Source organism: Colossoma macropomum, unplaced genomic scaffold (assembly GCF_904425465.1).
Source record: "Colossoma macropomum unplaced genomic scaffold, Colossoma_macropomum, whole genome shotgun sequence".
NCBI classification, from domain to species: Eukaryota; Metazoa; Chordata; class Actinopteri; order Characiformes; family Serrasalmidae; genus Colossoma; species Colossoma macropomum.
This window is the reverse complement of record NW_023494802.1, coordinates 16,594,455-16,607,280: the sequence shown is the minus strand read 5'-3', so window position 1 is coordinate 16,607,280 and position 12,826 is coordinate 16,594,455. Positions and strand designations below refer to the sequence as shown.

The 12,826-nt window shown below is 39.9% G+C and overlaps 1 protein-coding gene across 5 annotated transcripts in view; it reads left to right on the top strand.

The window, feature by feature from the left end:
* rgs19 (regulator of G protein signaling 19) overlaps positions 1–12,826 on the top strand; it is an 84,728-nt gene that overhangs the window by 17,316 nt on the left and 54,586 nt on the right. For 2 of the 5 annotated variants that reach the window (XM_036591404.1, XM_036591405.1), the window contains exon 2: positions 3,254–3,364. The exons of the other annotated variants lie outside the window; for them this stretch is intronic. In XM_036591404.1, coding sequence (XP_036447297.1) covers positions 3,350–3,364 — 15 coding nt within the window. In that variant the 5' untranslated portion in view covers positions 3,254–3,349. The remainder of the gene's footprint in view (positions 1–3,253; positions 3,365–12,826) is intronic. 5 annotated transcript variants of the gene reach the window in all.

The window sequence follows — 12,826 nt, the reverse complement described above, 5'->3', positions numbered from 1 at the left end:
CAGCTGAAACCAAAAGCAAAGAATTATGGGTAACCCTGCTGCAAGTACTACAATATTTATTTTATTTAAGACTGTATGTTTCTGGTGTTGTCTGCGCTGTGATGGACTGGTGACCTGTCCAGGGTGTTTCCTGCCTTCTGCCTAGTGACCGCTGGGATAGGCTTCAGCACCTTCTGTGTGTGTGTGTGTGTGTGTGTGTGTGTTTCTTGTGTTTCCTTAAGAAATGTGACGCTTGAGAACTGACAATCACATCAGTGAATAAAGTTAGAATGAAATGAAGTTAGATAAAAAGATATGAGATATAAAAGATAAATATAACATAAAATCACATCAGTCAGTATTATTGGTTATCAGACGTTTTAGCCCCTAAAAAATAGCTATTTCACAAAATACTGACCTAGATTATACCTTAATTAGAACTTTGCACTTAAAACTTTTCTAAATTTAAATGAAAGGTAAGAGATTTAGGATGCGGGATGCGACACTGTAACGGAAGTGAAGGGTCACTGTGGTCATTGAACCTGGAACATCCGTTTTGTTTCTACAGCGATACGTGCAACACTTCCTGTGTGGTAACAGAACATGTGGCAGGCAGTGCATGTACTAAGGAGAGCCAGCGTGCTAAGAAAACAGCTCCATAACCAGTTATAAATAACTTTCAAGCAAAAGAACCTCAGTTCCAGCTGTTTTTCTAGCTGTCTGTAATACAGTGTGACAAATACAGTGTATTTGCCTGCTTAACGCTGCATGTGCACAGTGTAAGAGCTGACTAAGCAAGTTGTTACACAGTACAAGTAGCAAGTTTTTACATGTGCACCATCAATTCACATCTGCAATAGAGTATTTTTCATGTTTACCTTCATAGGTACCTTCTCATGTTGCGTTTAGGGATGTTTATCACCCGATCACAAAAATATCCGTGTTATTAAATTAATCCGAGGGATAGAAAAGGCCCCCCGAATGGCATGTGGGTGTTATTAGCTATTTGTCTCTTTTATTTTGGTGGTATTTTTACAAAAGGCACAAGAGACGGCGCGTGGGCAGAGCTTTCAGAAAGCTGCTTTCCAAGCAACATGTGACAAATGTTGGTCAGTGACTGCTCATTAGATGATTGAAATCTATTTTTGGTCTCCGACTGCTCTTTTAGTATTAAAGCCCCCCCCCTCCTCTCCGCACCTTTACATTTTTAATGGCATGGAAAATGTGGTATGGATGTAAAGATGTATTTCTGATACAAATGTGATATTCTCAGTGAAGTGAGAATTTTCTGCTGTGGAAAATATGAGGTCCTGAATATTCTCGTTATTTGAAGATGAATTAACGTTGAAATCGAAATCCATATTCTGACACTGCGCATGTGAATATGAGGATGTTCTCAAGTTTAAAGACCTTTATGTTATTAAGTGTGTAAGATATTTATATGTGTATATTAGGGTTGTTACGATTACTCGATTGAACCTTTAGAAAAAAAGTCATAAATCGGCAGTGATTAGCTGGCGTATTGCATTTTAATGCATATTTTATTCATATTCTGTTCATACTCTGTTCTCCTACATTAAGAAACTGCTTGATGGATTATGTCTTTTCCAGTTAGGTACAGGGTGATTCAGAAAGATTCATCTGATTTCAAAATGATTCATTTCACTTGTAAATCATTACAGAACAATGCAGTAAACTGTAAATGGTTTAAATGAGCATAAAGTTTATGGTGTAATTGTACAAGGTCTCAGTATGAACCTCCTCCAGCTGTACAGACAACATCAACGCCATAGTCAAACTCATCCCATACTGGATTGAGCATGTCGGGTGTCGCTGCACTCACGGCTCTTTCAGTGCGATTTCGGAGATCATCCAGTGTTGTGGAACCAACGACGAACGCTCTGAGCTGTTGGAGCTTCACTGCCCATGAAAATCATGATACACAGTTATGACGGATTCACTCTTATTGAAGTGGAGAACGCAGAACGCTTTCTGCTCAGGGGTCTCATCTCCTCTCAGACTGAAGGGAGCCATCTTCCGGTGACAGTCAGAAACTCTATGACCACCTCTTTCAATTGGATTGTGATTGGTTCCTAGGCGCCTCACGGTTGTTAAAATATGGTGCTTTGAAATCAGATGAATCTTTTTGTATCACCCTGTATTTTGAAGTCTTTGAAAGGTTATTCATGGTTTGTTCTTCAGTTAAGCCTATTTTTATTGTTTGGCCTTAGGATTAGTCTTAGTGACAACCCTAGTAGACATGTAGTACTGCACAGAAGTCAGAGACCATCCTTCATGTACTTTATTTCCAGTCAAAACAGCCATTTAGTACAACTTACTCATTTTTCAGCATCAGGAAAAAAAAATATATATCATATATTTTAGCAGAAAATGACACAGAAGCCTCAACAGCTAAATATCAACTTTTTGAGTATTTCTCATGTCCACCTTTTACTTTTATTACAGCTTCCAGTCTTTTCAGAAGACTTTCTTTCAGTTTTTCAAAGAAATCTGCAGGTTTTTTTTTCCACACTTCTAAAGTTCAGTCTTAGAAGTTGGTCGCATTTTCTGCTTCTAGACTCAGGTTGTCTGTAAAACCGTACTCCACGTCTCAGATATCTGGTTTGGGTGTTCTTTTTTATCTATTCCCTTTTCTCAGTGAGGTTCTTCTTGACAGCTACACATCCTTTCCGACCCATAGTGCTGAGTCATCTGCTCACGGTGGAAGGATGGACAGAAACACCTGTGGATGTTTTCAGATCTGAAGTGAGAGTGGAGCTTGATTTTCTCCTCTCTCTCAAAGACAAAAGCTTTAAGTACTGCTTATCTGATGGTGACAGTTTTGGTGTTCTGCCAGGTCTTACACGTTTATTTGGAGTCTCTGTATCTTTTAATCATTTTTTAAATACTCCAGTATTGGTAACTCCTCTCTTACTTTCCTTCCGTATGTAAGTACATTATCTTATGTCTAACATCTTCAGAAATATCTCCTGAAAGTAGTATATAATAGGTTGTTTGGCTGTTTTGACAAGGAATTAAATATTAAATAGGTGGTCTCTGACTTTTGCACTGTACTGTAAATGAATAAATGTCATTCTTACAGCAAAATTTAGTGAATGAAATGAACATGAGCTGTGACCTCACTGCTTTTGAAATAACTAATATAAAGTACCGGCGTTTCTTTGTCTTTCTCTTCCTCTTTGTTTGTGTACGTGTGTGTTCTTGTACACTTATGCTTTTCCTGGTGTGTGTCTGTGTGTGTGTGTTTGTGAAGGAGAGGTCCGCGGCCTGCGGGGGGATGACATGCATGTGTCCAGGCTTTTAACATCGTTGAGGATTGTAAGACTAGTTGGCTGCCCTCCGCCGAGCCATGATGGACATTCTGGTAACTCTCCGCTCTTATTCTCGCTGGTGTTGGTGCTGTGTTTGTGGTGTGCTGCCTTGTGCGAGGTGTTAAATAGTGTTGGTTAGGTTGTTTGTCTGTGTGTCCAGTGGTGGCGGTTTGGGAAATCTCAGTAGAGCTAGTCAAGATTTGTACAGGTCATGCTGATGTCACATGACACATACATATATATATACACACACACAGTTTGCAATATGTATAATATGTATAAAGGGATGTAAGGGGTGTAATATACACCAAACGGCCACTTCGTGAAGTACACCTCCTTGTTTCTACGCTCATTGTCCATTTTATCAGCTCCACTGACCATATAGGTGCACTTTGTAGTTCTACAGTTACAGACTGTAGTCCATCTGCTTCTCTGCATACTTTGTTAGCCCCCTTTACCCTGTTGTTTAATGATCAGGACCCCCACAGGACCACCACAGGGCAGGTATTATTTGGGTGGTGGATCATTCTCAGCATTGCAGTGACATTAACATGGTGGTGGTGTGTTAGTGTGTGTTGTGCTGGTCTGAGTGGATCAGACACAGCAGTGCTGCTGGAGTTTTTAAACACCTCAGTGTCACTGCTGGACTGAGAATAGTCCACCAACCAAAAATATCCAGCCAACAGCGTCCTGTGGGCAGCGTCCTGTGACCACTGATGAAGGACTAGAGGATGACCAACACAAACTGTGCAGAAACAAATGGGCTGTTGTCTCTGACTTTACATCTACAAGGTGGGGCAACAAAGTAGGAGTGTCTAAGGCTGCGTTTACACAGCAGGTAAAAGTGGCCCAAATCCGATCTTTTCATATGTGACACAGATGTGTGTCAGTGTGAACAGATAAACACACTGAATCTGACATTTTCAATTCCAATTTGAGACAAAAAAAAATGGATTTGGTGAGAAAATCAGATTTGGGCCACTTTTACCAGCTGTGTGAACGTAGCCTTGTAGAGTGGACAGTAAGTGGACACAAAGACTCCAGAAGCACTGCTGTGTCTGATTCACCAATTACATGTGGGCAATATGACAATATAAGCGAACATATTGTGAATATCATTCAAGTACTTAAAGAAAACTGAATGTTTCATCCAATACAGCATAATAAGTCCTATTTAATGCAACAGATTATGTAAAACATCAAACAAAAATCACTGGGGTTATAATTTTTCTTAGTATTTTTAAATCTGGCCCTACTGCCACATTTCAAATCAAATCTCAGAAAAACTGAATTTCTGATTCATGATCATGAAAATGTCTTTAAGTATGTTGATATTATATTTTTGCCGTATCCCCTTCCCCTAACGTTAGTGTCTCCGCAGTGCTGAGAATGATCCACCACCCAAACAATACTTACTCTGTGGTGGTCCTGTGGGGGGACATTGAAGAACAGGGTAACAGAAGGCTAACAAAGTATGCAAAGTAATTGTAGAACTACAATTTACACCTAGGAGCTGATAAAACGGACAGAGAGTGTAGATACGAGGAGGTCTACTTAATGAAGTGGCCAGTCGCTGTACGCCCACGTTCAGTTTCCATTGATAACAGCCGATCTTGGGCAGGTTTCCAAGAGAGAGTGCTCTGTTCAGTGAGAGTGATGGATCTGTTTCTCCTTTTCTGTTAATGGAGAGCTTGATTGGCCAATCATGCACAGTTAGCACTGTCCTTAAAGCATGTTTTGCTGCCCTATGATGTCACGTGAGCAAATCACAAACATGTGGACTTGGGCTACACGTGTCTTGGAGGCCGTAAGCCTCTAGTGTCTTAAATCAGAAATGATATTTATTCGTTTGCTCATGGTTTTGCTGCTTGAGATGGAGCAATACCACTTTGCCTTTTCTGATACTGATATCGAAACCTTCAGTATCAGCCGATACCGATACCGATCTGATATTTACGCTTGATTTGAAAGTTAGTTTTTTTAAACACTTTGTTTAAGATGAGCATCTAAAAGTAGGCTATGGTGCTCAGATGGCTCAAACACTCTACTACTCACAGAAAGACATACACAGCTAGGCACAGGCTAGATTTGTTACACGACTGGAATGAATTCATTCTTTTTGTCCCTCTGATATCTAATCCAGCATTTTCTGCTGATATCATCCTGATACCCATTGAGCCTTTTACACCTTGCATTAAAATTTCCTGTTTCCAGCTCGGCAGACAGATTTCTGCTCATCTATTTGTACACAGATAACAGAAACACATCCTGTTTACGCTTATGTTATGTTAAATGTGGTCTTTGACCACCTCTGAATGTGTCAAGTGAAATCCAGACGTGTTTTGATCACCCAAAATGTCTGTAAATTTAAAGTGTAAACAGTCCCATAGATACTGATATACTGTCTCTACTTCCCAGTAACTTAGCTGATGATTCTAGAAGCAAACTGGGGATCCATGTGTTGCATAATATTAGATACACCATGTCTGATTCAGTTTGTTGCTGGAAATTTGCTGCTGATTGGTTGTGAGGTGTTGTTTTTGTATTGAGTGGGATTTTTGGCATTGACCAACATTTGAAGTCAGCCTGAAATCTAAATCATTCATACATAAATTCATAAATTCACTGTTTTTTTTCAGATAAAAATAACGAACATGAAATGAATAATAAAAAAAGAACAATTGTTGTTCCCGATTTCATGTATGTGGTGCTCTGAACTTCAGCTTTTTTTTTGGAAGCATAAAACTGTGAACAGAGCTTCGGGGCATGATAACCATCACATGCACTCCTCTTTTTTCTTCTTATTTAAAGGGCCCGTATTCTACATTTTTCCTATTTCAAAGGTCTTTTTTTATATTGTTTTTGTGGTTTTATGCATCAAAAACATTCACAGTTCTTTTTTTACGTGACCATTTTTGTTACTGTGCCTTTTAAGCCTGATATATGTAAATGACCTCTGTCCACTATTAAAAGCAGTCCAGGGCGAAATGCTCCTTATAACTCCTTATAACTCCTTATAACACTGTGAATGCACAGGGCAAAGCTGCTGTAGGCGGATATGCATTGATTTTTTCACATCACAAAAACAGTGAAAACGCAACAGGCCAAGTTTTTGCATAGATTTTTGTGACATCACAAAAACAGGCTAAGTTTCCGTATGTGGAGGATGTGGGATGAGAGGTGAACATTATGTTTTGAATATGAATGGGCGGGGCAAAGCTGCTGTATCCAGACAGCGAGCATGTATCAGCCCGCTGGCTTGATAAGGTCTGCACCACGCTGATTGTTTGCCACTGCTGGTCCACCTACAGACCACCCAGATTACTGTCCTGCATACAAGCTCTAACTAGTTTTTAATCTCCTCAAACAGATTTTAAATGCACAGAGACTTTTATTACTAAACTAATTTGCAAAGTATAACTAAAGAAAGGAAGGAAGGAAAAACGAGTAAACTGGACTGTGAGTGGACAATGAGCATTAATAAGTGGAATTTTGTCTATTACTCTGCTTAAACACCGGTGGGCCGCCCAGAAAACACTGAGCAAAACGTGAGTATACCGCCAGCTTTGCCATCAGTGGGCCGATAGTGGTCCACTGTCCTCTTGCTATCAGGTTAGGTGGATATGCACTGATTTTTATGACATCACAAAAACAGTAAAAACATAACAGGCCATTTTTGCAGTTAAGTTTCCATATGTGTGAGGATTTGTGTTTCCCTTGATATGGACCCTTCAGTCATTTAGCTGGTTAGGGCTGGTGGGTTGGTTGTTGTGGATCTCTCCCCTTTATTATGGTCACAACTAATCGTGGAGGGAAGGCAAAGGTTGCCACTTAATTTGTGTATATATGAGAATATATACACCATATTCATATTCTAAGACATGTTCTGTGCAGCATTTAAAAGTGCACAGATGTGCTTATAGCTGACCAGTGCTGGACTTTGCGATATGTCACAGTAGATGGTTCACTGTTCACTCTCTGGAGAGCGAGGATGTTTGGTGTCTCAGTGAAACTGCAACCAAATGCAGTTCTGAGAAATGCTCAGCTGTTGCTGTAGCATCCGCACCGCTGGTACTCAAGCTTGTTTTTCTGTAGTAAGATAGTGAATAGGATGTGAGAGAGAGAGAGAGAGAGAGAGAGAGATAGGCAGGCAGAAGAGTGTAGGGAGGGAGAGGGAGTGTGGAGTAAGACTTTGCATTAGTCACATGATTCATGTCCAGCCAGGCTTGGCATCTGGATAAAGTTAGAGAAAAGCAAGATTTAGATCTAAAAACAGACAAGCAGGCAGACATTCATGTGTGTGTGTGTGTGTGGGTGTGGGTGTGTGTGTGGAACCTGTAGGCCAGCTGAGTGAATCCAGCACACACATCTCTCAGGCAGTCTGCTCAGTTTGCATATTTTGTGTAAGATCCATTCCAGCTCTATAGGCTAAAACAGACCTCCTACTGTTTATATATAAACCTTGACATCATTTTATGCTCTCTCTCTCTCTCTCTCTCTCTCTCTCTCTCTCTCTCTCTCTCTCCCCCCCCTTCTCTTTATTATGTTATCCTCGAGGGAGACACTAGTTTCTCATGACTGATGCCAGGTTATAGATGTCAGTGTTTTGGTTACTATGTTTGTACTCACCGTTGATTTTGGTCTTTTCTTGCCTTTTCTATAAAAGGAGCTCACTTGACTGATGAGAGTTTTTCACTTAAATGGCAGAGTTCTTTGATTTATAGGAACCTTGTTTTTGTTTCACGTAGTTGCCCCGTTGGATGTACTGTAAATCTCTTAACCCCTTGTGTGGTGTTGGGGTCTGTGGGAACCATTTTCACAGTTTAATAAAATAAAAAATTATGCGATTTAATAATGATTTCAACCTCAGATTCTTGTCCTTTGCTCATTTTCTGTGAAGAACATATAAAATTACCCATTTTCAGTGTCTTCACTCTGTTCACCCCACACATCTATATTACACATGTGGTGTTGGGTGAACCTGCGGGGAATAAAAGTGTGGAGGTGCTGTGTCCTTCACTCTGTTCTCCTCCTACATGACCTGCTGTTAGTGTGTGTGTGACTGTGTGTGAGGGTGGACAACATGGACAGGCTGCTGACTGGCTACAGCTGCTAAAGGAGAACCCTACACTGGCCACTCATGATATTTTAAAGAACTGATATTTTTACATAAATTATTATGGCTGTATTGATTTAAAAACCCAATAATGCAGTGGGTCCAGCAGACTACTGAGTAACAAACACATCAACACCACACAAGGGTTAAAGGGCCCATATCCTGGCCACTTATGACATTCGTTAGGTTTTATATATCAAAACAGGCAGAATTCACGTTCACATGTTTCTGTTACTGTTGCTTTAAGACTAAGGTATGCAAATGACCTGTTTTCTGATTGGCTGCGTTGTATTGTGGCTTGTTCACATGGTCTGAAACGCTCTTTGTAACATCAGTGTGGTGGGCGGAGCTAAACTGCAGTAGGCTGAATAGGTGCATATAAGTGAATGCAGTGGTTTTAATGACATCACTAAAACAGTGAATTAAAAACAGGCCATTTTTGCAGCTTAGTTTTGATATGTGGGCTGTATGAACCGGGCAGTGAATGGGACCTTTTGAAACTTTAACAATGTTTGCATATTACATCAACCTCTTATTTAAAACAGGGAGGAAAATTAGATTTTCTGTAGTGGGCACTTTAAATCAGAAATGACCTTGACCTTTATTCATCTCATGATTCAGCTTCTTTCTGCCTATAACTTTGCTGATAATTATGGCAGCAAGCAAAATATTATCCATGTGTTTGATAACATTATATGTGGCCCACACCAAGCGGCCTCACAAAGCAGGATTTCTTGCTTAGTCAGCTAACGTCCAGCTTAGTTCAGTCTAACCTGGGTTTCCTGTCTGACGATGGTGGATCGCCTGGGTCAGGTTAAGTTTGGGATTTTGGATCATAACCACATCACAAACATGTGGACTTGGGCTACACGTGTCTTGGAGGCCGTAAGCCTCTAGTATCTTAAATCAAAAACTGAAATTTATTCGTTTTCTCATGGTTTTGCTGCTTGAGATGGAACAATACCACTTTGTCTTTTCCGATACTGATATTGAAACCTTCAGTATCAGCCGATACCGATACCGATCTGATATTTCCTCTTGATTTGAAAGTTAGTTTTTTAAACACTTTGTTTAGGATGAGCATCTAAAAGTAGGCTATGGTGCTCAGATGGCTCAAACACTCTACTACTCACAGAAAGACATACACAGCTAGCCACATAGTGTAAATGTGCTGTTTCAGGCTAGATTTGTTACACGACTGGAATGAATTCATTCTTTTTGTCCCTCTGATATCTAATCCAGCATTTTCTGCTGATATCATCCTGATACCCATTGAGCCTTTTACACCTTGCATTAAAATTTCCTGTTTCCAGCTCGGCAGACAGATTTCTGCTCATGTATTTGTACACAGATAACAGAAACACATCCTGTTTACGCTTATGTTATGTTAAATGTGGTCTTTGACCACCTCTGAATGTGTCAAGTGAAATCCAGACGTGTTTTGATCACCCAAAATGTCTGTAAATTTAAAGTGTAAACAGTCCCATAGATACTGATATACTGTCTCTACTTCCCAGTAACTTAGCTGATGATTCTAGAAGCAAACTGGGGATCCATGTGTTGCATAATATTAGATACACCATGTCTGATTCAGTTTGTTGCTGGAAATTTGCTGCTGATTGGTTGTGAGGTGTTGTTTTTGTATTGAGTGGGATTTTTGGCATTGACCAACATTTGAAGTCAGCCTGAAATCTAAATCATTCATACATAAATTCATAAATTCACTGTTTTTTTTTCAGATAAAAATAACGAACATGAAATGAATAATAAAAAAAGAACAATTGTTGTTCCCGATTTCATGTATGTGGTGCTCTGAACTTCAGTTTTTTTTTGGAAGCGTAAAACTGTGAACAGAGCTTCGGGGCATGATAACCATCACATGCACTCCTCTTTTTCTTGTCACTTATTTAAAGGGCCCGTATTCTACATTCTACTTATTTCATTTGTCTCTTTTTATATTGTTTTTGTGGTTTTATGTGTCAAAAATATTCACAGTTCTTTTTTACGTGACCATTTTTCACTCTTAAAATTTAACAGGCTGTTTTTGTTACTGTGACTTTTAAGCCTGATATATGTAAATGACCTCTGTTCTGATTGGCCGCCACTATTAAAAGCTGTCCAGGGTGAAATGCTCCTTATAACTTCACTGTGAATGCGCAGGGCAAAGCTGCTGTAGGCAGATATGCATTGATTTTTTCACATCACAAAAACAGTGAAAACGCAACAGGCCAAGTTTTTGCATTGATTTTTGTGACATCACAAAAAAACCTAAAAACATAACAGGCCATTTTTGCAGTTAAGTTTCCATATGTGTGAGGATTTGTGTTTCCCATGATATGGACCCTTCAGTCATTTAGCTGGTTAGGGCTGGTGGGTTGGTTGTTGTGGATCTCTCCCCTTTATTATGGTCACAACTCATCTTGGAGGGAAGGCAAAGGTTGTCACTTAATTTGTGTATATATGAGAATATATATACACCATATTCATATTGTAAGACATGTTCTGTGCAGCATTTTAACCCTTGTGTGGTGTTGATGTGTTTGTTACTCAGTGGTCTGGTGGACCCACTGCATTATTGGGTTTTTAAATCAATACAGCCATAACAATTTATGTAAAAATATCAGTTTTTTAAAATATCATGAGTGTCTAGCGTAGGGTTCTCCTTTAGCAGCTGTAGCCAGTCAGCAGCCTGTCCATGTTGTCCACCCTCACACACACACACACACACACATACATACATAAACACACACACACACACTAACAGCAGGCCATGTAGGAGGAGAACAGAGTGAAGGACACAGCACCTCCACACTTTTACTCCCCGCGGGTTCACCCAACACCACATGTGTAATATAGATGTGTGGGGGGTGAACAGAGTGAAGACACTGGAAATGGGTTATTTTATATGTTCTTCACAGAAAATGAGCAAAGGCAGCTCTTGGACCAATCAGGCTTTCCCCTTTGGTCTTTTGTGACGTTAATCAAACGTAAAAAATTTCGCTTATCAGCAGAGGAAACAGATCATATCAGAAATATGAAGCAATTATTAGTCAAATTATAACATGGTGTTGGTGCTTTTTACCATTATAAATGCTTTACCTTCTACCTTTTTTAAGTAGTGTGATTTCTTTGCATTTGTCCTTCTTTGAAAAAATATGCTGCTCACCTTCTCTTATTTCATGTGATTGGCTTATCATAAACATCATGCTTTCATGTGCACAATCATGAGGATTAATAACAACCACGGCTGCGCTTGTTAGGTCTTGTGAAGCTGAAACCCAGGAACCCAGGCCTGGTTCTATTTGCTGCTGATTGGTTGTGATGAGATGTTTCTGTTTCTGTTTGTTGTCACTATCAGAAAAAAAACTCAATTTTTTTTGTCATTTGAAAATGCCAGATGCGCTTTACACCAGGGGTGTCCAATCTTATCTGCAAAGGGCCGGTGTGGCCGCAGGTTTTCACTCCAAACAAGATGAAGTACACCTGATTCTACTTGTTTAATCAGTTGGTCTTAGACTACGTTCACATTACCAGGTTGAAGTGGCACAAATCTAATGTGACTCGGATCTGATGTTTTCAGGGCTGTGTGGACACGCAAATCTAATCTTTTCAAATCCGACCTGAGGCACTTTTATATGTGGTCGTAAATCAGATACGTATCTGATTCGTGGCCAGACCTTAATGTGACGCTCAGATCGGAATTCATGTGCTTTTTTCCACTGCGCGTGCGCCATCATTCAGCGTTACCATGGCAGCAGCGGCGAACAGAAGCTAAAGCCTGTAAACGGTGGAAAAGCAGCTCATCTCACCTTTTTCTCCTTCGTCTCGCTCTAATAATGAAGCTGAGAGCTGATCAGAGCTAATTATCTTCTCAGCGAAGCTCGTTCTGCTCGTTAGTTTGTGCTGATGATGAACGTGATTCATGTGGGTCATTTCAGGACGCCGGTTCGTCACATTAACGTCAGATTTGAATCACTTACCTAAACGAGTGTGAACCATCGTGTCAGAGAGATCGGATTTGAGCAAAAAATCGGATTTGAGCAACGAGGCTTGTAATGTGAACGTAGCCTTAGTCTTCAAACATTTCATCAGGTGACCTCCTGCTTTGTTGGAGTGAAAACCTGCAGCCACGCCGACCCTTGGCGGATAAGAGTGGACACCCCTGTTTTACACTGTGTTAAAATTTGGTGATTTATGGATCAATAGAAATGGTCTAAAATGACTTAGAATAAAGTCTTGTCATAATAACTTACATTGAAATTTAAGACTTACATTGTTTTTTTCCTTCTGAAATGAAAAGTTATCATGTTTGGAGATACAAGGTTTTATTCTAACGACTTTTTTATATACATTCAGTAAATGTTCATCATAAAACTGTTGCAGATTCACTAACTGCAGG